This window comes from Conger conger, chromosome 5, assembly GCF_963514075.1.
Source record: "Conger conger chromosome 5, fConCon1.1, whole genome shotgun sequence".
Lineage (NCBI taxonomy): Eukaryota > Metazoa > Chordata > Actinopteri > Anguilliformes > Congridae > Conger > Conger conger.
Window position 1 is genome coordinate 64,879,136 of NC_083764.1, and position 22,679 is coordinate 64,901,814.

The 22,679-nt window shown below is 48.5% G+C and overlaps 1 protein-coding gene across 1 annotated transcript in view; it reads left to right on the plus strand.

Annotated features, from left to right (window-relative positions):
- The first annotated feature begins 266 nt into the window (after positions 1 to 266).
- Positions 267 to 22,679, plus strand: part of LOC133129101 (CUGBP Elav-like family member 5) — a 110,269-nt gene continuing 87,856 nt past the window's right edge. Inside the window, exons 1-3 of the mRNA XM_061242937.1 lie at positions 267 to 383; positions 575 to 928; positions 11,199 to 11,281. Of these exons, the coding sequence (XP_061098921.1) occupies positions 583 to 928; positions 11,199 to 11,281 (429 nt within the window). The 5' untranslated portion in view covers positions 267 to 383; positions 575 to 582. The remainder of the gene's footprint in view (positions 384 to 574; positions 929 to 11,198; positions 11,282 to 22,679) is intronic.

The following is a 22,679-nucleotide window of genomic DNA, read 5'->3' on the forward strand; positions in this document are numbered from 1 at the left end:
GCGCTTTGCAATTTTTCAATTCAGTTTTATTTGTAGAGCGCTTTTTACAGGCTGTCACAAAGACGCTTTCAGAGCAACGGAACAGAAGGGCAAACAGGGCAAGGGGAAACACGATGCCCAAAAATAGCAAGAACAGGAGGTAAAAATAAAGTTAAATACTAAGCGCCATTCTCCCCCTGCTCTTCCCGTCTCTCCAGCTGAAGGACACAGATGTTTCCATAAAGAGGGCGGGTTCTGTAACGAGGCCTTGTGGGCCGTTTTCAAAACGCGACGACCGACCCGTGGAGCTTTCTGACCATGGACTGTACGTTTCGGACATTTACTGGTGCACTACCGTGAAGCCGCCAGTGGAGGTCGCAAGAGTGCGGCTAATGAGACAATCGGTGGGATTTTTTTCTCCGTTCCCACACACACACACACAGCCCCCTCCCTCCCCAACCACTCCCGCCCCCTTTTCGTGTACTAAGTGCGAGCGAGCGTGTTATGTGTCGGATAGAAAATGAGTTCGAGTTTCCAGCTGAGTGCCCGCTCTCGCTCGGTGTGTGTGGCGTTGTTATAATCCCGCTCGTTCCAGCCCTCAGAATGGCCAGATTCACCCAGACGGAGGCGAGACGGCAGCATCAGCCGCATCAGCCCAACCTGGTTTTCACCGGACCGGGGGCAGTGCCGAACCAGCCGCCCCTACTCCTGATCCAGCACCAGCACCCCTACGCCCACATCACATTCCCGAAACCCATGAACGGGTCAGAACCGGTCTCCATACATCCGGCGGACAGCGGCAACATGAAAGACCAGGATGCCATTAAACTGTTCATCGGGCAAATACCGCGGAACCTTGAGGAAAAAGACCTGAAGCCTCTCTTTGAACAGTTTGGGAAAATCCACGAATTGACAGTTCTGAAGGACCGTTACACTGGGATGCACAAAGGTAAATGCACGCGCAGCTACCTCCTCGAGTTCCGCGTGATTATATCGCTCGTTCCGTAACGGTGACAGTTGGTCATGTATGTGCGCGTGTGTGCGGGCTGGCGATTTGCTTGCTTGATATTGCATTCGGTCTTTGACGCGTTTATTTTTTCAGATCAAATGTGCATGCCAAGCGTTGTTTCCTTGTGTGAGTGAACCGTTGTTTCATAAGTTATGATTACTGTTTGCATCAAGATTAACAATTTCCCTAGCCTTATCCCGGAGCTCATGTTGCACATATTTCCTAAATGCATCGGTCTGTCGGGAGAAATACCAAGCTGTCAGGAATACATCATGTTTTATATTTAACGAATTATTTGGATAATATCCTTGGACACGTGAATCGACGTTTGCTCATTTGAATTGTTCAACATTAAGATCTGAACAACGAAGAAGAGGGTGTGTATAATTATCATACGTTTCAAAATGAGTGATGCATTGAAAAGTGTTCCCACCCACCTCCCCCATCTCGTTCCACGATAACATATTTATTTTCCCAAAAAAAACTAGGGCAGAGGATAGTGAGAAATCCACGGTTTGTCACAGGCTTTTGAATAGGGGGGTGGGGCATTATTGGCATATCCACTTTTTAAACCCGAACACCGTGTCCTAGCAGTGCTTCAATAGTACAATCATCGCAGCACTAAACGGTGAGCAAAAGCAGGGTCCCTTTGGTCCGTTAAAGCTCATTTGTCGCCAGCAGTAACAGCGCTCAGCTCACCGCTCTCGTAACGCGGCTAGCTGACCAAAAAACGATCATGTTCAGACTAGACATTTTCAGAGCTGTCCGTGGTACTGTCGACACCCCGCCGCGCCGCCATTGGATAATCCTTACGGAGCTCGTACATAATAATATTTATTTTAGCCAGCCTCTTAATCACATTAAAAACGAGAAGAAAGCAACGGCTTCCAGCGTTGCTAATCAAAAACAGAATCTTGGCATTTTAAACCGTCGAGTGGGTGGAACGCCGTAAAGAGCGCTGTCAAAAGAAAATTCACGTCACGCGCCTACAGTAGTCGCTGATGTTCGGCGGAGGAGCCGTCCGCGCAGACATTAATAAACTACGCTCAGACAATAAATTAATAAATTATCGTCCTCTCGCCGAGGCGGTTGCACACAAACAATGGCAAAGTCTAACGTTGATAAATCTGCGCGCTTAAATATACAGGCTATATATTTTACGCACGAGGGGACTCCATTGCATATTTGTTGAAGACAATTATTTTAGGCTAGATCTTATCTTATTAGGATTTCGGGTGTCAAAAGTGAAATATCAGCTGAATATCAATCAAACTGAAGACACGAGTTTGGATTGGTCAGTATATGAATTAATTATACGTGGGGCCGTTTATTTATCTGTAAACGACGTACACCTTTATATTTCAGTGGAAACGGTTAAAGTGACTAATGTACCTTCTGCGTGAGTCGACAGAGAGCAGATATCAGGACCAAACGGCGCGATGATGAGCTGAAGCCGAGGCTGGATTTACGGGGAAGCGCACGGAGCCAAGGCTGTTCCAATTTTGGCCAAAGATGAAAGCAGTAGGCTACTATGGCATGAATTGGACACACACACACACACACACACACACACACACACACACACACACACACACACATTGTTTTGTTGTTGTTTATAATTAGATGTTCCAGTTTCCTCCACAAATATTTGTGAAGTAGGCTATATGGATGTTTGTTATAAGATTACAACGTCGCCTTCTTAACCATGGCACTGAATACAATACAGTCACGGTGGAGACTATAATTCATTAGAAATAAATGTCGTTGAAACCGGAACACGAGCAGGTGGACTGTAATTCCACCGATTCTCACGTCCGACAAACTACAATAATCGACGCACGGATGTGGTAGGCCTGACATGCGCGCACGCCCACGCACACCGCACGCACACGCACGCACACACGGGAGGTCAGGCTTTGAGCAGACTCTCCGGGACCGCAGAAATCGAGGCAGGGACTCGGAGTGATTCAGCCGCGTGCCCCGGCCGCTCCGCCGGGGTGTCAATATTAAGTTAGCCCGCCGAACGGATGCGCAGTAATGCATTCATAAGCCCGGAGAGCGAGAGAGAGAGAGAGAGAGAGAGAGAGATATCGCCCGTCGTCCGCAGCCAAGAACGGAGCGCATTAAATCACAGGAATAATCTAATGAAAAATTTATTTCGATATTCCTTTTTATATCCCGCCTGATAGATGGACCATGAGGAGGGTCTGCTGTAACATGAGAGAGAGAGAGGGAGGGAGAGAGAGAGAGAGAGAGGGGGAGGGAGAGAGAGAGAGAGGGAGGGAGAGAGTGAAAGAGGGAGGGAGAGAGAGAGAGGGAGGGAGGGAGAGAGAGAGGGAGGGAGGGAGAGAGAAAGAGGGAGGGAGGGAGAGAGAAAGAGGGAGGGAGGGAGAGAGAGTTCTGGACACTGAGGGTTGCCAGTTGACTCCTGGGCTTCCCCTACACGCTCACCTTGGTCCTGTGTGCTCATACAAATCTTTTCCATTCCAGTGGATTAATAATTTAAATGGGAAACAAAGTGACTACATCCACACACTGGAACGGTGCCATAGTTTCATACATTCATATTTCATATTTTAGCATTTTCACAACCCATCTCGCTGGGTTTAGTTAGTGTGTCTTTTCCGAAATATACAATACACACATGCACAGCTGCATATATGCGTGTCTATATGCATACACAGATAAATACACTTGCACTCACACATACGCACACAGACACACACACACGTACACACACACACACAATCTCACGCACACACGCGCACACGCACACACACACAATCTCACGCACACACACACGCACACATGCACACTCTCATATACACACACGCGCACACTCTCATACACACACACACACTCTCTCTCTCTCTCTCTCTCTCTCTCTCTCTCTCTCTCTCTCAAACACACACACAGTTCTCTTTACTCTTGCAATAATGAGTCACAACCACCCTGAAGTAGGTTGCTAATTCTGCTTTCCAGGTTTTACTCAGTGCAGTTATCCAGCGAACTCAGTAATCCTGCTCTGTGGGTTTTACTCAGTGCAGTTATCCATCTAACTCGGTAATCCGGCTCTGTGGGTTTTACTCGGTGCAGTTATCCAGCTAACTCAGTAATCCTGCTTTGTGGGTTTTACTCAGTAAGTTATCCAGCGAACTCAGTAATCCTGCTCTGTGGGTTTTACTCAGTGCAGTTATCCAGCTAACTCAGTAATCCTGCTTTGTGGGTTTTACTCAGTAAGTTATCAAGCTAACTCAGTAATCCTGCTCTGTGGGTTTTACTCAGTGCAGTTATCCATCTAACTCGGTAATCCGGCTCTGTGGGTTTTACTCGGTGCAGTTATCCAGCTAACTCAGTAATCCTGCTTTGTGGGTTTTACTCAGTGCAGTTATCCAGCTAACTCGGTAATCCTGCTCTGTGGGTTTTACTCAGTGCAGTTATCCAGCGAACTCAGTAATCCTGCTCTGTGGGTTTTACTCAGTGCAGTTATCCAGCTAACTCAGTAATCCTGCTTTGTGGGTTTTACTCAGTAAATTATCAAGCTAACTCAGTAATCCTGCTCTGTGGGTTTTACTCAGTGCAGTTATCCAGCTAACTCGGTAATCCTGCTTTGTGGGATTTACTCAGTGCAGTTATCCAGCTAACTCAGTAATCCTGTTTTGTGGGTTTTACTCAGTGCAGTTATCCAGCTAACTCAGTAATCCTGTTTGTGGGATTTACTCAGTGCAGTTATCCAGCTAACTCAGTAATCCTGTTTGTGGGTTTTACTCAGTGCAGTTATCCAGCTAACTCAGTAATCCTGCTTTGCGGGTTTTACTCAGTGCAGTTATCCAGCTAACTCAATAATCCTGCTTTGTGAAACCGGGCCTAACATCATCTTTCCACACTACCCCTCCTTCAGACAGCACATCCATTCAAGAGCTCGGCATGCTTGCTCTGGTTTTTATTAAACGTCAGTAATAAATGTATCCAGGTGGTCGTTCGGCAAGCTTTAAGGTGGCTGTGTCAAGCACACCCCAGGCAAGTATAAATTATTGGCACAAGCAATTAGACTTTAATATATTGAGTATTTTATTTCATTTCAGCGCCCATCATACTGCAGTTCTTAAACTACAATACATCCAGACTCAACCAAGCAGGTCTCACTGGCAGCAGCTGAAGGGCTCATCTAAAAACTCCATCTCATGAAGAAATGTCTGTTCTGCATTTGTAAAGATAAAACATTGTGTAATTCAGCTTTAAAAGCCAGGAAAAACCCCCACTTTTGAGCGTGAACCATTTTCCTTTGAGTACGTTTTACTGGTTTTGACGCACCAACCAGGCAAGGTTGAGTGAGTGTAGTGATTCATGTTACAGGCCTTTGTTACCCACTGGTGAAAAAAAAGTATATCATTTATTATTGATGCTCCCTAAGTACGCAGTATGTTCAATAATGTCGAGAGTTTTGCTGCCGATTAAATAAGAGCTCAGTTGGTTTGGTACTGCTGAGGAAAACCTGTTGTACATGCAGTACATTAACGCTTAATATCAGACAGAAAATAGACACAGAAAAGTTGGATTTTGGTCTCATATGTGACGTACAGAAGCTACAGCTTAGTGATGATATATAATAATAATAATAATAGTAATAATAATAATAATAATAATAATAGTAATAATAAAATAGAATAATTTAGTTGAAAATTTTATTCCAAGCATCTTACAGTTGATTAGACTGCCTTAAACCCTATATTTTGGGGGAGGGGTGCTGGGCTTGCCCCTGTGCTTGACCCTGGCCTGGCCCTGGTCTGTCTATTTTGGGAACGGGGATGAAATGAGCAGAATGGCGCCGATCATGATGTCCCGGCACAGACGTTCTGGTGTTCCCCCTCCTGTTCCCCCTCCTGTTCCTCCTCCTGTTCCCCCTCCTGTTCCCCCTCCTGTTCCCCCTCCTGTCCTGTTCCCCCTCCTGTTCCCCCTCCTGTTCCCCCTCCTGTTCCCCCTCCTGTTCCTCCTCCTGTTCCCCCCTCCTGTTCCTCAGGGATGCCCCTGGGGGTGTGGGTGGGAGTGAGTCGTGCCTCTTCATGGAGAGGTGCAAACAGGCTATAGTCCCGTCTCTCCTGTTGTTTTAGGGGTCCCCCACCCAGGCCATAACCTACAGTAACAGGTTCAGGGTGAGGGGCGTCAGTAGCTCCGCTGGTAAGAGTGATCATCTGGCGGTCGATCCCCCGCCCTGGGTGTGTTGAAGTGTCCCTGAGCAAGACAGCTAACCCCCGGCTGCTCCCCACGAACTGGCTGGTGCCCTGCATGGCAGCCAATCACTGTTGGTGTGTGAATGTGTGTGTGTGTGTGTGTGTGTGTGTGAGTGTGTGTGTGAACGGGTGAATGAGAGACATCAATTCTAAAGTGCTTTGGATAAAATCAAATGGACCAGAAGGTTGGGTTTGCGAGTATTTCATAGGTTCCAATACACCAGACAACCTCAGTAAAGCGTAGAAAAGGATTTGGATCCCAACAAAAATATGTATTTGACCCAGGTCTGATATATACTGGAGAAATCCAGGTTAAGTACCATGCTCAAGGGTACAATGACAGTGTCCTACCTGGGAATGGAACCTATAACCTTCAGGTGAGAACACCTGTTCTGTTACTGCTCTGAGGGGTCCGCCTCCCACCACTCACCGATGCCGCTGGGGGCCAGCCCTAATTCAGAGCTAATATTTGCCCCTGCCCCCCCTGCTGGGGATCAGGGAAGATACAGGTGAGCCTCCGTGGTGAACACGGCACCCCAGGGGCACGACGGGAATCGCGTCTAGCTCAGCGTGATGATGAATACACTCACCGCTGTTTCTGGAAATAGGTTAAACTGCCATCTCTGTCCTGTGTGACATCACATGCTACCACCCGTGACTGGTGGGGGGTTTGGGGGGGCGGAATGTACAGCTGTGGATATTACTCCAGCACCTACACACCTGTACACACCTATACCCCAACACCTACACACCTGAACACACCTGTACCCCAGCACCTACACACCTGCACACACCTATACCCCAACACCTACACACCTGTACACACCTATACCCCCAACACCTACACACCTGAACACACACCGGTACCCCCGGCACCTACACACCTGTACACACCTATACCCCAACACCTACACACCTGAACACACCTGTACCCCAACACCTACACACCTGAACACACCTGTACCCCAGCACCTACACACCTGCACACACCTATACCCCAATACCTACACACCTGTACACACCTATACCCCAACACCTACACACCTGAACACACCTGTACGCCAGCACCTACACACCTGTATACACCTACACCCCAGCACCTACACACCTGCACACCTGTACACACCTGTACCTCAACACCTGCACCTGCACACCTATACCCCAGCACCTACACACCTGCACACACCTATACCCCAACACCTACATACCTGCACACACCTATACCCCAACACCTACACCTTCACACACCTGTACCCCAGCACCTGCACACCTATACCCCAGCACCTACACACCTGCACACCTGTACACATCTACATTACATGTCATTTGCCAGATGCTTTTATCCAAAGCGACTTACAGGTGATTAGACTAAGCGGGAAACAATCAGGATTCTGGACCATTTCCAGTGCTTTGTTGAATGCTCATGATTGCATTTAGTCATTGTAGTGACAGTATTGCAGCTCAAAGAGTCAGCATTCTCCAAATCCAGTGTCATTACTGTAATTATTATTAATTATTCACGCACCCATGTACCAGAGAGGAGATAATGGCTGAATCCCTGTGTAAGATAGCACTGCTGGCCCGACACATTCTACAGAACCACAGTCTGAATCTCGTGAAATAATGTAGAAATATTATGCAATTATGCGTCAACATATTACAGCAAAGGGCACTACTTCCATCAGAAAATTTCGTGAAGAAGGAAGCGGCCATTTTGGCTCCCTTTGGCTCCCCTTGTTTCTGAGCTTCTGTGACTTCCTGTTTCGTTTGTAAACTGAAAGGAGTCGACGCAGACGATGGCGAGAATCCGCATCAATTAACGGAGTCGATAAACGAGGCTGCCTTTCCCCCGGTCGCCGGAGTCAAAGGGCTTGCCAGCCAGGCGTGTTGCACACAGTAAGAGACACGAGCAGCCGGGCTGACGTTTAGATACGGACACACCGATACGCCGGGATCAGCTCTGACATGGCTGTTTTCAGGTGTATCTCTGCAGCGCTTTTTTACAGCCGACTGTCACACAGACGCTTTACAGATGAGCAAACGCCAGATGGCCTCGTCCCCCGAAATAGCACAGCGAGGTAGAACACCCTCCCCGACGGGACGCCATCTCGGGAGGAACCCGAACGTGAGCTTCATCCAGCCCATTATGTCTCTTCAGTTTGATCTTTTCTTTTCATCCCTTAAAAAGAACACAGAAGAAGAGGGAGCAGGTTTAAGCTCCTCTGTGCGGTGGCTCGTGTGACCGCAGGGCGGGGCAGCAGGGCGGGGCAGGTGAGGCAGGGTGGGGCAGCAGGGCGGGGCAGCTGGGCGGGGCAGCAGGGCGGGGCAGCTGGGCGGGGCAGCAGGGCTGCTCCCGTCGGCAAGGATCGCGTGGTGAAGCTAATTACCCTCTCCTCTAAGGAGACTCTACGGCCTAGTGTTTCTCCTCCGGTCCCGATCTGAAACGTAACAACCAGGAGACCGCCAGGCGTACAGGGGAGAGCGGGGTCAGTTGTGACACAGCTGTTTCAATCTCACTGCACCCCCCCCACACATCCTCTCTCACTTCGGACCGCCACTGACCCGTTTCCTGTCAATTCCGTGTTCAGAGAACATTGCATAACGATCGACTCCGTGTCACAACAGACCCCGGGCTCCCCTAGTGCACCCAGCCCTGCGCTCCGGCCTCTGTGAGGCTGGCTCCAGGTGTGCGGGGCGCGCTGTTGCCCGTGGGTGTTTATCCGCCGCTACGCTATTGGAATGTCTGTCCAGGTCAGTGTTCTAGAACCAGGGGTACTGACTCACTGATTCGACGGCCATGATCGACCAATCATGCGTCGAGTAACAGGGACACCCAGCGGGGGCCAGGGCTACAGACCCCTGTCTCAAACAGGACTGTGCCAGACTCTTAACAATAACAACAACATCAACAGCAATAATGAGGACAATAAGGGGTTGAGAAAAGAGGAATCACTGGGAGCGTGTGGTCATGGTGTCTTTAAATCAAAACAGAAATGTCCTTCAATGCAGACCCGCTAATGATGCTGTCGCTAAGCAACACAGCTTCCTCCAGCAGCGGTAGCATTAGCGTTACCGTTAGCGTTAGCATTAGCATCAGGGTGCGGTTAATCTGTTTGGCCTGCTGCAGAGATCGGTGTGTTCGGGGTCCGCGGGGAGTTGACCCTGACCAACCAGGAGGTCACGACCCCTAGACTGGAGACATGGCGGCAGTGTGCCAGGGGTCACGACCCCTCAATGGGGGAGGTTACCATGGGGCACTGCCATAGACAAAGTGACAAGACGGGGAAATCAATGGGAGGCTTTGGCCTAGCCTTTCCCACTTCTCCCTGCCCCTTCTCACTCTTTCCATCTCATTTTCTCTCTCTCCCTCCATCTATCTCCCTCCCTCCCTCTCTCCCTCTCCCTCCCTCCATCTCCCTCTCTCTCTCTCCCCCCTCTCTCTCTCCCCTCCCTCCCCCTCCCTCCCTCCCTCACTCTCCCCCCTCCCTCCCTCTCCTTCTCCCTCTTCCTCTCTCTCTCTCCCTCTCCCTCCCTCTCTCTCTCTCCCCCCTCTCTCTCTCTCCCTCCAAAAATCTCTCCCTCTCCCTCTCTTTCCCTCTCTCTCCTCCCCCCTCTCTCCCTCTCCTTCTCCCTCTCCCTCTCTCCCCCCTCCCTCTCTCCCTCCCTCCCCCTCCCTCCCTCACTCTCCCCCCTCTCTCCCTCTCCCTCTCCCTCTCCCTCTCTCCATCTCCCTCTCTCCCTCTCTCCCCCCTCCCTCCCTCCCTCTCTCCACAGTAAAGGTTATCATGATGCAGCGGCCCCCTCTGTAACCCAGGCTGGTCTTAAAGCGGTCAGAATGTCAGGGAGAACGTCGTTTCACAGGGGCCGTAAATTCCTGCGGGGGCCCGCCCCCCCCAGGGGCCAGGGTTATGTGGCCTGTGAGCCGGCCGGGGGAACGGGGGGGGGGGGGGTTCGCCTGTATCCCGGGCAACCCTGACAGAACCACCGTCTGAACGTTTTCCCAGCAGAACCGTCGGGACAGCCCCTGGCCCTGAGGCTGCTCACGCTGTCTGGAACAGAGAGGATCTGAACATACTGTGCTGTTCTCCATGGGTCCAAATGAGTACGCTTTCCCAGCAAACAAATTAGTTCTATATTCTGGGCTAGGTGTGCAGTGTTATGTACCTGTAGGGTATCGCCCCAGTGATGACCATTTGTACCTTTTTAGGCACGTTTCCTACCTCATGTGTCCACATTCACATACGATTGACATTCACATTGTTTTTGTTTTTTTTACGTCAGAAAGGTTTGAGGTAAAACTTAAGGAAATAAGATGATTTGTACTGCGTGCCCTTGTCTTTCTGTATTCCACAGCACCTGCACATTTCATGGAGTTAAAATGGCCCAAATCGTAAATGTTATGTGTTATGAGTGATGGGAAACTCAGCTTGACAATGAAGATACTACGGTGTAATGATATCATTAAACTATTAAGATATACAGCTACTTTAATTTTATGACACAGTTTTATGAAGTGCTAACTTTGCCTATCCCACTCCGAGGGCATTGGTTTATATGGTATCCCTCTGTTCCTGTCTGGTGTGATGGGAGAGTTCTGGTGCTTCCACTCAGTTTGGTTCTGAACCTTTGATCGGTGATTTCTAAAAAAAGATTTCAACGTTCAATTTAAATTAAATTGATTCGTTCATTTGACTGGGACAAGTGCACATCGATGACATGTCTGTCAATGTGCCAGAGCTAGCAGTCTGTGTTCTAGAACATTGCCTGAACATTCCAGTCAATCACGACTGCCGCTTGAAAGAGTTCTAGAACACTGACCTAGAATTGTAAATAAACATTCAAAAAAAAAAAAACCCTACTCTTCATAGGGTCAGGGCAGAGCGGTTCTGCTTGGTTTAGGTCTGGGTTTTGGGTTCAGTACTCACCCTCCTGTGCCGCCCTCTCTCTCTCTCTCTCTCTCTCTCTCTCTCTTTTGGCAGGGTGCGCGTTCCTGACATACTGCGCCCGTGAGTCTGCCATCAAAGCACAAAGTGCCCTGCACGAGCAGAAGACCCTGCCAGGGGTGAGTCTAACACAGCCAACCCAACCCTCTCCCCTTCAACCCAACCCTCTATAACATTCAACCGAACCCTCTAACATTCAACCCAACCCTCTCTCCCCTTCAACCCAACCCTCTAACATTCAACCCAACCCTCTCTCCCCTTCAACCCAACCCTCTAACATTCAACCCAACCCTCTCTCCCCTTCAACCCAACCCTCTAACATTCAACCCAACCCTGTCTAACAGCCAACCCAACCCTCTCACCTCCAACCCAACCCTCTCTCACCTTCAACCCAACCCTCTCACCTTCAACCCAACCCTCTCACCTTCAACCCAACCCTCTCACCTTCAACCCAACCCTGTCTAACAGCCAACCCAACCCTCTCCCCTTCAACCCAACCCTCTATAACATTCAACCCAACCCTCTAACATTCAACCCAACCCTCTCTCACCTTCAACCCAACCCTCTAACATTCAACCCAACCCTCTCTCCCCTTCAACCCAACCCTCTAACATTCAACCCAACCCTCTCTCCCCTTCAACCCAACCCTCTAACATTCAACCCAACCCTCTAGCATTGAACCTAACCCTCTCTAACATTCAAACCAACCCTGTCTAACCCTCAACCCAACCCTCTAATATTCAATCCAACCCTCTCTAACCTTCAACCCAATCCTCTCTAACCTTCAACCGAATCCTCTCTAACCTTCAACCCAATCCTCTCTAACCTTCAACCCAAACCTCTCTAACCTTCAACCCAATCCTCTCTAACATTCAACCTAACTCTCCATACCCCTGAATATTAACCCAGCACACTGAGCCAATAACGTGAACAGCCTGTGGATCTCCGGAAGCTTAATGGCTTTTCTATCGTTGTTTCAAATACACTTTTTCTTCTTTTCTACGCTGATCTCCCCCGGCTGAAGAGCTCTGCAGCAGGGGCTGGGTGTTTGTGGCGGGGCGTGTCTCCCGCCTGGCGGGGCGGCCGACGGGAGTGTGCGTTTCAGCTGCAGGCAGGCCCGGTCACGGATCGCCGATTCGCAGTCTTACATAACAGCGAGAGAGCCCGGCACGGAGCGATGATCTCACCCCCACTCTGCGTGCCTCGACGGGCAGAGCATGCAGTATTTATGCGGCTCTATATTATGTTATTAATTCTATCATTGCGTTTATTTTACATTTTACATTTGAGTTCAGTGGCTTTGCAACGCCGGTTCGACGGGCTACTCGGTGAATGGACATCAATGTATGTTGGGGGGGGGGGGGCGTGGTATATGATTGACAGGGTGATTAAGAGCAGTGGGCGGCCTGCCGTTGCTAAGCAGCGCGATCAGCCATGAACTGCAAACAGACACTGTTGTATGATTTTCAATGAACATTCCATTTGGTTCGTCACCAACGCCTTTTTCATACAAATGGACTAAGGTCGAACAATGCTAGTTAGCTGATTAGCTGCTTACCCTGGGATTTTTTGAAACGGTGAGAATAAAATATCACATTGATTAAAGTGCATTATAAGAGCCAAATGATTGTCAACTTCTGTCTTCCCCGTTGGCAGATATTTTTATTGGCTAACGATAGCTAGCGTTTGTGAGATCTTTGTGTTGCTAGCTAAGATGTTGGCGAATGTCGGCTGACGTTAGCAAACGTTCACCGACTTGAACGCACGTCCGTTGAGCTGCACAGCTCCTGCATTGGAGGGCACACCGATGGAGCAGGTAGACTGCAGGTGTCTGATTATCCAGAGGTGGCGCTGTTCAGCAGTGAGGTGGGGAGAGCCCTACCAATCAGAACCGGGTGTGTATGGTGTGGGTCTGTAATCCACTAGGCTATGCTAGTGTGTGTGTCTGACTGGTCTCCACTACATTTCTGATTTGGGTAGGTCCCCACAAGGTACTACATTTCTGATTTGGGTCCCCACAAGATACTACATTTCTGATGTGGTGCCTGTCACTAAAACATTTAGTGACCAGTGATACAAGCAAAGGCTACTGCACTGTGACCAGACTATATTGATTATATTATTTTGAGAGTGTGTGTATGTATATGTGTGTGTGTGTGTGTGCCTGTGGTTTGTGTGTGAGTGTGTGTGTGAGTGTGTGTGTATATGTGTGTGTCTGTGTGTCCATGATGTGTGTGTGGGGAAGGTCACTGTAATTAATATGAAACAGGATGTCCCAGGAGGGGGTTATGACTTCATCTGCAGTTCTGTATTTAACTCTTCACCCACTGACACCCAACATACACACACACAAACACACACGCACTCACAAACACACGCATTCTCACAAACACACACACACACTCACAAACACATACACTCTCACAGACACACACACACTCACAAACACATGCATTCTCACAAACACACACACACACACGCTCACAAAACAAACAACAAAAAAGGAACTGAAGACATCTGGTTCTGCCCCCTGCAAACTGTCAGCCAGTCAACACAACTGTAATGTGAATTAAATCTGGGATATTCGGGATTGCTGTACACATGGGGACATTCCGTGAGTACGTATCTCGCGTGGGGGATTTGCGTGCGTGCGAGGGGCGGGGTTTGTGTTTTTAAACGCGGAGCGTTTAAAAACACTCGGGTCACGGTCACAGGTCACCCTCCCGGAGGAGCGCCGGGTCAGACGGCCGGTCCTGTCGGACCTGGACCCGGGTTCTGCTCACTGCAGCACAGAGAGAGTCAGCGCCTACACTCACACTGCCACAGAGAGAGTCAGCCCTCACCCTCACACTGCACAGAGAGAGTCAGAGCTCACCCTCACACTGCCACAGAGAGAGTCAGTGCTCACCCTCACACTGCCACAGAGAGAGTCAGTGCTCACCCTCACACTGCCACAGAGAGAGTCAGTGTTCACACTCACACTGTCGCTATGCAACCGCGTCCCTGACAAATGTAAAAACATGTAAAAACGTACGTATAAATAATGGCCCCCACTTTACAGTACCCCGACCCTAATTACAGCACGTCTGTTACTGCGCTGTTATTTACAGTAGCGCGCTGTTAATTACAGTAGCACAGCAGTCCTCAGTGTGTACCGACTACATGCATAACTAGAGAAGAAGAAAAACCTAAACACATAAAAGCACCTGTTTTTACAGTTGTTATTACTATGTAATAAAGTATACATATGAATGTAATTACAGTGCACTTTTTGTAGTTATGGGGTAATTACACAATAGCAACAGGTGTGAAGACCTGTAGGAATAAAGTGATGACATCACAGAAACCAATGGGGACATCGACAGAAAGTCCAATCACACTGCAGTAACCAGAACAGAAATCACCAATCAGAACACAGACATTGAAACAAAGACCGTTGGGTAAAAAAAAAACCCCACATCACCACAGCCAATACAAATACATCCTGACCTCCAGTAACTGAGCAGAATAACCAATCACGGAAAAACAGCCCAAGCAGAGGGCGGTAGAACACCCAATGACATCGCAGCAACCAATCCAGGACCTGAAAATTAGCCAATCGCGTCAGAGGAACCAATCCGGAACCTGAAAAACAGCCAATCACGTCAGAGGAACCAAAGCGGCATACGAGTACGAATAAAAAAGACCCCTGGAGGCGCAGAGGGGCTGAGAGAGAGTCGCTGGTCTCCACAGCCTGGCTGCTGGACAGGGGAATGACGGTGAAAATCTGGCAGAGGATTTTTCATGCAAAAAAAAAATTTAAAAGCTGCTTGACGCTTTTTTCATCGATGCCGTTGTCACGAGCAGTTAATTCTCTTTTTTTCTGAGAACAGTCCGAGCCGTTCAACAGTTACATGTGGTTAAATCAACTCTGAGAGTGTCGAATCAGTTCTAACGGTTTTTTAAATCAACTCTGACTGTGATTACCATACATGCGCCAGCGTGTTCTCTATTAGAGCAAAGAGTACTCTGTCCGAGTCGACTTCATACAGAACAGTTTAATGTCAGGGTTTGATCACCTTGCTGATGGCCTTTTATGAGCCGTTGAGCGTACTTTTCTAACCCGTGAACAGGGTGAGCGTGTCGGCCAAACCTGTTTAAAAGGCTGGTGTGATGGGGGGTGATTGGGGGGGGGGGCAGGGGGGTCCAGAATGACAGGAAACTATCGATCAGTCACACAACATCAACATCATTATTCAGCTAAAGTAATTCCATGCAAGCAAATTGATAGCATATGAAATGTAATAACCATTCCACTTTCTGTAGATGTCACACACACTCTTTGCGTGGGGAGGTGTAAATAGAGACGGATGTGTTGCGTTGTAAACATTTGAGGATCACTGCTGCTAGCGGGCCCTGCTGTCGTGGCTCACGGCACTTAGCATTACCCCTTTAAGGTGTGATGTCACAGATGTGTGATCAGAACGCCCTTCACTGAACATTCTGACGCTGACGTCACAATCGCTACTGCTGACGGAACGCGCTGGGGTTCTAGAACACGGAAACACAGAAGCCTGCTCTTCAAAGTGTGAATTATTCTCCTGTGTGAATGGATGCAGAACTCAGAAACACAGGCTTGTCATATGATTAAATTAGGGTCATCTTCGCTCCGCACTAGAATGCAAGCCAGTTCTCAGCACTGTGCCTCACTGGAATAAAACTGTGAGGTTTCATATCAAAGAAAAAAAATACTGTACAGGTTCCAACTCCCCAAATGGGTTCCTGAATTCATTTCTCTCCAGAAAGGCTGTGTTCCAAAAAAAATGCGGCGTGAGGAATTAAAATTAGAAATTAATTTTAGGCAGAAAGCAGCATCCTGAACAGAGGCAGAAAGAAGAAGCATGATAATTTGAGAATAAGCTTGCCTGCCAACATCGGTGCGTCTCAGCGTCTCACACCTCCGACCGGAGCTCAGCTGCTGTAGTGAGCACCGTGCTTTAATAATGAATGATGTACCCGTGTACTGGAGGCCCGCCCGTCACCTTCCAGGTAAAACACAAAGTGCTGCCTCTCAGACAGCACAGCACCTGCCCACTGCTCCTCAACTCCACTGCTCCCCAACTCCACTGCTCCTCAACTCCACTGCTCCTCACCTCCACTGCTCCCCAACTCCACTGCTCCCCAACTCCACTGCTCCCCAACTCCACTGCTCCTCAACTCCACTGCTCCCCAACTCCACTGGGTGAACCTGGTCACGAGGCTACACTGCTGCAGTCTGATCTCATTCTCATTCTCTCTCTTTCTCTCTCATTCTCTCTCATTCTTCCTCATTCTCTCATTCTCTCTCTTTCGCTCTCATTCTCTCTCATTCTTCCTAATTCTCTCTCTCTCTCTCTCTCTCTCTCTCTCTCAGCACACTTCATGGAAAGGGGGAGGGCTATCACACAGAAGCCGTAGCTGTAAAATCCTTGTGTTGGAATCAGGCCTTGGCCCCTGTCTGGTCTGGAAGGCCAGGGTATTTGTTAGGTTGTAGGAGTGAAGGTGAACATAAAAATCAGAGTGATTGGTCAGTCAGTGCCTTTGGCTGTACTTTATTTTATGGACCTTTGCTGCACGATTAGAAACTCTGTTGATTGAGGCGTTTTTACTTCTATAATTAATAAGTACGACTCGCTCGTAAAAATGACTGAACACGCCGTTAGTGGGTAATTAGCCTCCCAGTGAAGAGTACAAAGCGATTTCGAAATTCGAGGGGAATTAAAAATGTAAGTTGCTGCTTACTTTTCCGGGCTATGTCATTTGGAATTAAGGTTAAAAATGTCTCAAACGTAACCTCCATCTTTCTGGCCTGAAGTCACTTCTGTGATTCACACTAAAGGAGACCTCCTGCAGACTGCTCCGGACACATTTACCCAAAGAATTAAGTAGCTGTTATTTTAGATGACGCTTTTATCCAAAGTGGCTTATAGTTGATTAGACTTAGCAGGGGACAATCCCCCCCCTGGAGCAATGCGGGGTTAAGGGCCTCGCTCAAGGGCCCCACAGCTGTGCTGATGTTATTGTGGCCCCCCGGTTAGGCAGCTTAGCATGAGGTGGGCATGTGCAGTCACTAATGTTATTATGATTTTTCTTTTTTTTCCCTGCCTTGGTGCTTGTGGCCTTTGTGAGATAGCCCCCCCCCCTTCCCTCCGGCTTGATTCTGGGCCCCGGGGTGGTCTGGGATCCCTCTCTCTCTCCAAATGAGTCAGGCTAAGTTTCTGTCAGTGCTCTCTCTCTCGCCCTCCCTCTCTCTCTTTCACTCTCTCCTTCTCTCTCTCTCTCCCTCACGCAACACCTAACATGCACCTCTCTCTGTGTGACAGGAGAGATGGCGTGAGCTCGCAGCAGAGAGAGAGAAAGAGGGAGAGAGGGGGAGGGGGGAGAGAGAGTGGTAAAGAGAGAGGGAGAGAGAGATGGAGAGGGAGAGAGAGACAGGGAGAGAGGGAGAAAGAGAAAGAGATGGGGAGGGGGGAGAGAGAGTGGTAAAGAGAGAGGGAGAGAGAGATGGAGAGCGAGAGAGATAAAGAGAGAGGGAGAGAGGGAGAGAGAGATGGAGAGAGAGGGGAAGAGAGAGGGAGAAAGAGAGAGAGAGACAGAGAGAGAGGGAGAAAGAGAGAGAGACAGGGAGAGAGAGGGAGAAAGAGAGAGAGAGACAGGGAGAGAGGGAGAGAGAGAGGGGGAGGTAGAGAGGGGAGGTAGATAGGGAGAGAGGGAGAGAGAGAGAGAGAGGGAGAAAGAGAGAGAGAGACAGGGAGAGAGGGAGAGAGAGAGGGGGAGGTAGAGAGGGGAGGTAGATAGGGAGAGAGGGAGAGAGAGGGGGAGGTAGAGAGAGGGGAAGAGGGAGAGAGAGGGGGAGGTAGAGAGAGAGAGAGACAGGGAGAGAGAGGGAGAGCGAGGGGGAGAGAGGGAGAGAGAGAGGGGGAGAGAGACAGGGAGAGAGGGAGAGAGAGAGGGGGAGGTAGAGAGGGGAGGTAGATAGGGAGAGAGGGAGAGAGAGAGAGAGAGAGAGAGAGAGAGAGAGGGAGAGAGAGAGAGAGAGGGAGAGAGAGAGATGGGCATGTACGTGTGGCAGGGAGAGACGGTACGTCTGCAGCGATGGCAGAACAGAGGAAAGAAGGGAAGAGAGCGTGAGAGAGCGTGAAGGTCCCTGTCATACCTGCTTATTTTTAGGCCCCAGTTAAATATTAATAACGCCGGAACCAAATCTAAATCAGGAGAGGAAGCAATGTGAAGTAAAGAATGAGCTGCAAGGATCACCTTTAGAAGGGGGGATGAAAACAGAGAGAGAGAGAGAGAGAGAGAGAGAGACCCGGAGATTTTAAAAAGAAAAGCTGGCACCGTCTTCCCATGGTGCACCATGTGAGAGCTACGCCTCACGACGTCGACAAGAAACCGTTCCGTTCCGGGTGATCGCACAACCGCACAGCTAATCGGGCGCAATTTGTGCATTCGGCTCTGAGCCGGGTCCCCGTCCGACTCGATTCAACAGAATTATGCTGCGCGTTGGGCGATCAAAAAGGGAAACGAGGTTGCTTTAGGTCAGTCGGTGTCAGCCACCACTCCCCAAGGACCGGGGAATTTCGCTAATTCTCCCTGATTTAATTGGTTTAGCACATTCACACCTGTGGATTCCCCCCCCGCAAATTACATAACAATAACGCAGCGAAATATTCATTGAGAATGATTTATCACCGGTAGAAAAGCGAAGAAGGTCAAACTGAGTAATTATTTGGCGCTGATTAAGTAATTGAGATTGGAGTGTCAGCTCACACCACCAAGGAAAGGTGTGTGTGTGTGTGTGTGTGTGTGTGAGTGTGTGTGTGTGTGTGTGTGTGTGTGTGTGTGTGTGTGAGTGTGTGTGTGTGTGTGTGTGTGTGAGGGCGGGGGGGTATAGCTACGGCAGTCGGTTGCATGTCGCTACCTGACACGAAAGTGTTCAAATGAAAAGTATGAAACCGAGACGAACTCGAGTTGTACAAAATGTAGACTTCTCCTTTTGTGAAACATGTATTTAGAAAATACAGACGTGTAAGTTCCGGTTGAATTCTTTACTTGTCAGCAGTGAGAAGAAGTAAAGCCTCGCCTTTCTCCAGCGCGTAGCCCACGCCGCGATTTTCGCAGGAAGGCTTTTGAATTTCCTGCTCCGAGTTCAGAGAGGCTCAAATATATGCATTAATTCTCCTACAGGATTTCATTTTTCTTCTTTTTTTCTCGTTGGTGTGTGTAGGCTTTTACGGTTTCAGTAACGTCTGGGGTCCATTTGTATTTATAGAGGTTTGGCCGAGGTTATAAATCAATGCCGTAAGCCTATTCTACTTCTATTTTCTTTCTCAGTGACGACTGTAGCCAACGTTTCTGTTTCGCTGCTGTGCAAGGCCACACGTATTATGTAACAAATACATAGCCTACTTATATCACAGTCGTATTTTGTCTCGTTTAGTCCATTAGTAATAACCACTAAACCTCTAAACGTTAGATTAATTTCGAATTTGTCAGCCGGTTGCGAGGTTATGAGCTTCAAAGAGAAGCCACACGACGTCACTGTCATTTTTCCTAAAGAAAAGATTTGAATTTGGCATTTGAAGTAGGCGGATATACGCGGTCGCTGTTCGCGGTGCTTGAAACGAGTCTGAAGGCTATGACGGGGATTTATTTTAGCGCAGAACTAATATGCTTAAGAGATTGGTTTCTTTTGCGTTGGGGAGACTTTTAAATTCATTCTAGGGTGTTAATGAATGAATTAATGTTTTGTTGATGTTAATATTGGAATTTAACAAGTAGCTGCCCCCATGTTTTGCCATTTCCTTCTGTAGCCTACTCCAAACTAGTGTGACATGAACTTTTCAAAATGTCCAAGTCAACTTTTCACTAACCATCGTTGAAGGCGAGGGGCTTTCGTTCACTTACCGCGTTGAAAAGCTCGGATGGTCGCTTCTTCCTGGCTGACGTCATCCGAGTTTTGTTTTAATTCGACAAATCCTTTCATTCCCGCCCGTTTTTTACCATTTGATGCCTCTCTCGCCCTCGCGTTTGCGCACGCACCCCTCCTTCCCCCGATCCGCTTCTCTCTCTCTCACTCACTCACTCACTCGCTCACTCACTCTCATCCACATCAAAGTCTTTTCCCTGCAATTATCTCAGCCGCGGCAGTCGTACTGCTTTTGGGGATAGCGAGCTTTAAGGCGCCAGAGGCCCCTTTGCACGCCTCCTACGTTCAAGCGAGAAACTGCTACCGCGATAAAACACCCTACAATTCAGCGTCCCAACGTCCCGTTTTCGTCGCATCCGGGAATGTGCAACCGCACCAATATCCCGGGTTATTATTCCGGATCCCCCCAAAAATCATTGTTAACAATGGGTATTTACAATTACAAGCAAACCGAAACATTTCCTAAAATCCACAAATCGCGCCATCGGCTGCCCTTTGCTGCATAATGTAACCGCCCCTTCGTAGTTTTATGAGCCGTGCAAAACAGTAAATTTGACGGTAGCATTTTTATTTTTACGACGGTATTATGCTCATAACTTATAAAGACATTTAATAATTTTACACACGCTGCTGTGAAGGTTAAGAATAAAAAACAGTAAATCCATTTTCTTTGAAGGAAAAAAAAAAATATATGGCAAGCACTGGTATCCAAATCCGGACCTCAAACCCAAATCCGGCGCTGGTTTTATTTTCTCAGAGCTAATTAAGTGAACAATTAGTCCCTACTGATTGGCCAGACTGTCTTCAACACCTGACTCCCAGGTAAAGGGAGGTGAACACACCTGACTCCCAGGTAAAGGGAGGGTGAACACACCTGACTCCCAGGTAAAGGAGGGTGAACACACCTGACTCCCAGGTAAAGGGAGGGTGGACACACCTGACTCCCAGGTAAAGGGAGGGTGAACACACCTGAGTCCCAGGTAAAGGGAGGGTGAACACACCTGACTCCCAGGTAAAGGGAGGGTGGAACACCAGCAGTTCTCAGCCCTCGAGGACCGTGATTTGGTGACCCCTGCCCTATGGGATCAAGCCAAGGAACCCTTTCAGAACCCTTTTTTCCTAAGAGTGTAGTCGGGCCTGGATATAACTATGCAGGCCAGAACTACATCAGTGGGGGCTGACCATTGGGTGTGCTAGTTCAGCCATGATCATTGGGTGGTCAGGGTACTTTAGGTGGTTGTGACCCACCCTGGTCCATCCATCCCTGTGCAGTCAATAACAGCTGTTATTGTTACAGTCTAGGCTATAGGCCTAAATCAGAATGGGGCTCTTTTGCCCTTAATCTTGAGGTCTGTGCACAGGCCTACTACACTGCACTATATACCACAGGCCTACTACACTGTACTATATACCACAGGCCTACTACACTGTACTATATACCACAGGCCTACTACACTGTACTATATACCACAGCCTACTACACTGTACTATATACCGCAGGCCTACTACACTGTACTATATACCACAGGCCTACTACACTGTACTATATACCACAGGCCTACTACACTGCACTATATACCGCAGGCCTACTACACTGTACTATATACCACAGGCCTACTACACTGTACTATATACCGCAGGCCTACTACACTGTACTATATACCACAGGCCTACTACACTGTACTATATACCACAGGCCTACTACACTGCACTATATACCACAGGGCCCTACTACACTGTACTATATACCACAGCCTACTACACTGTACTATATACCACAGGCCTACTACACTGTACTATATACCACAGGCATACTACACTGCACTATATACACAGGCCTACTACACTGTACTATATACCACAGGCCTCCTACACTGTACTATATACCACAGGCCTACTACAGTGTACTATATACCACAGGCCTACTAACACTGTACTATATACCGCAGGCCTACTACACTGTACTATATACCACAGGCCTACTACACTGTACTATATACCGCAGGCCTACTACACTGTACTATATACCACAGGCATACTACACTGCACTATATACCACAGGCCTACTGCACTGTACTATATACCACAGGCCTACTACACTGTACTATATACCACAGGGCCTACTACACTGCACTATATACCACAGGCTTTCTCTTGAGTGGAGGCCCAGGTCAATGCAGTCCACATCAGTATGAGCAGCAGAAGAAGTAAGGCTAACACGCTGCTGTGCCTGGCATCACAATTCAATTTATAGGCTATTTGTTGGTTGGTTTACAGTTAAGCGAGTAATCGGACTGAAGGACTCATTCAACACACACACACACACACACACACACACACACACACACACACACACACACACCACACACACACACTAGTAGTTTTCACAAACCCCTCAGCCCAACATATCCTATGATAATTGTGGGCAGCTCTTTTGGCTACTTCCAAAGTTCTAGAGGGACGTCACTGACGCACTGATCCATAGTCATTCCGCTTTTTAAAAAATAGAGGGGGGGGGGGGGACTATACAAATCCATTTGAAGCTTTAAAATGACAACTCGCCCAACTTT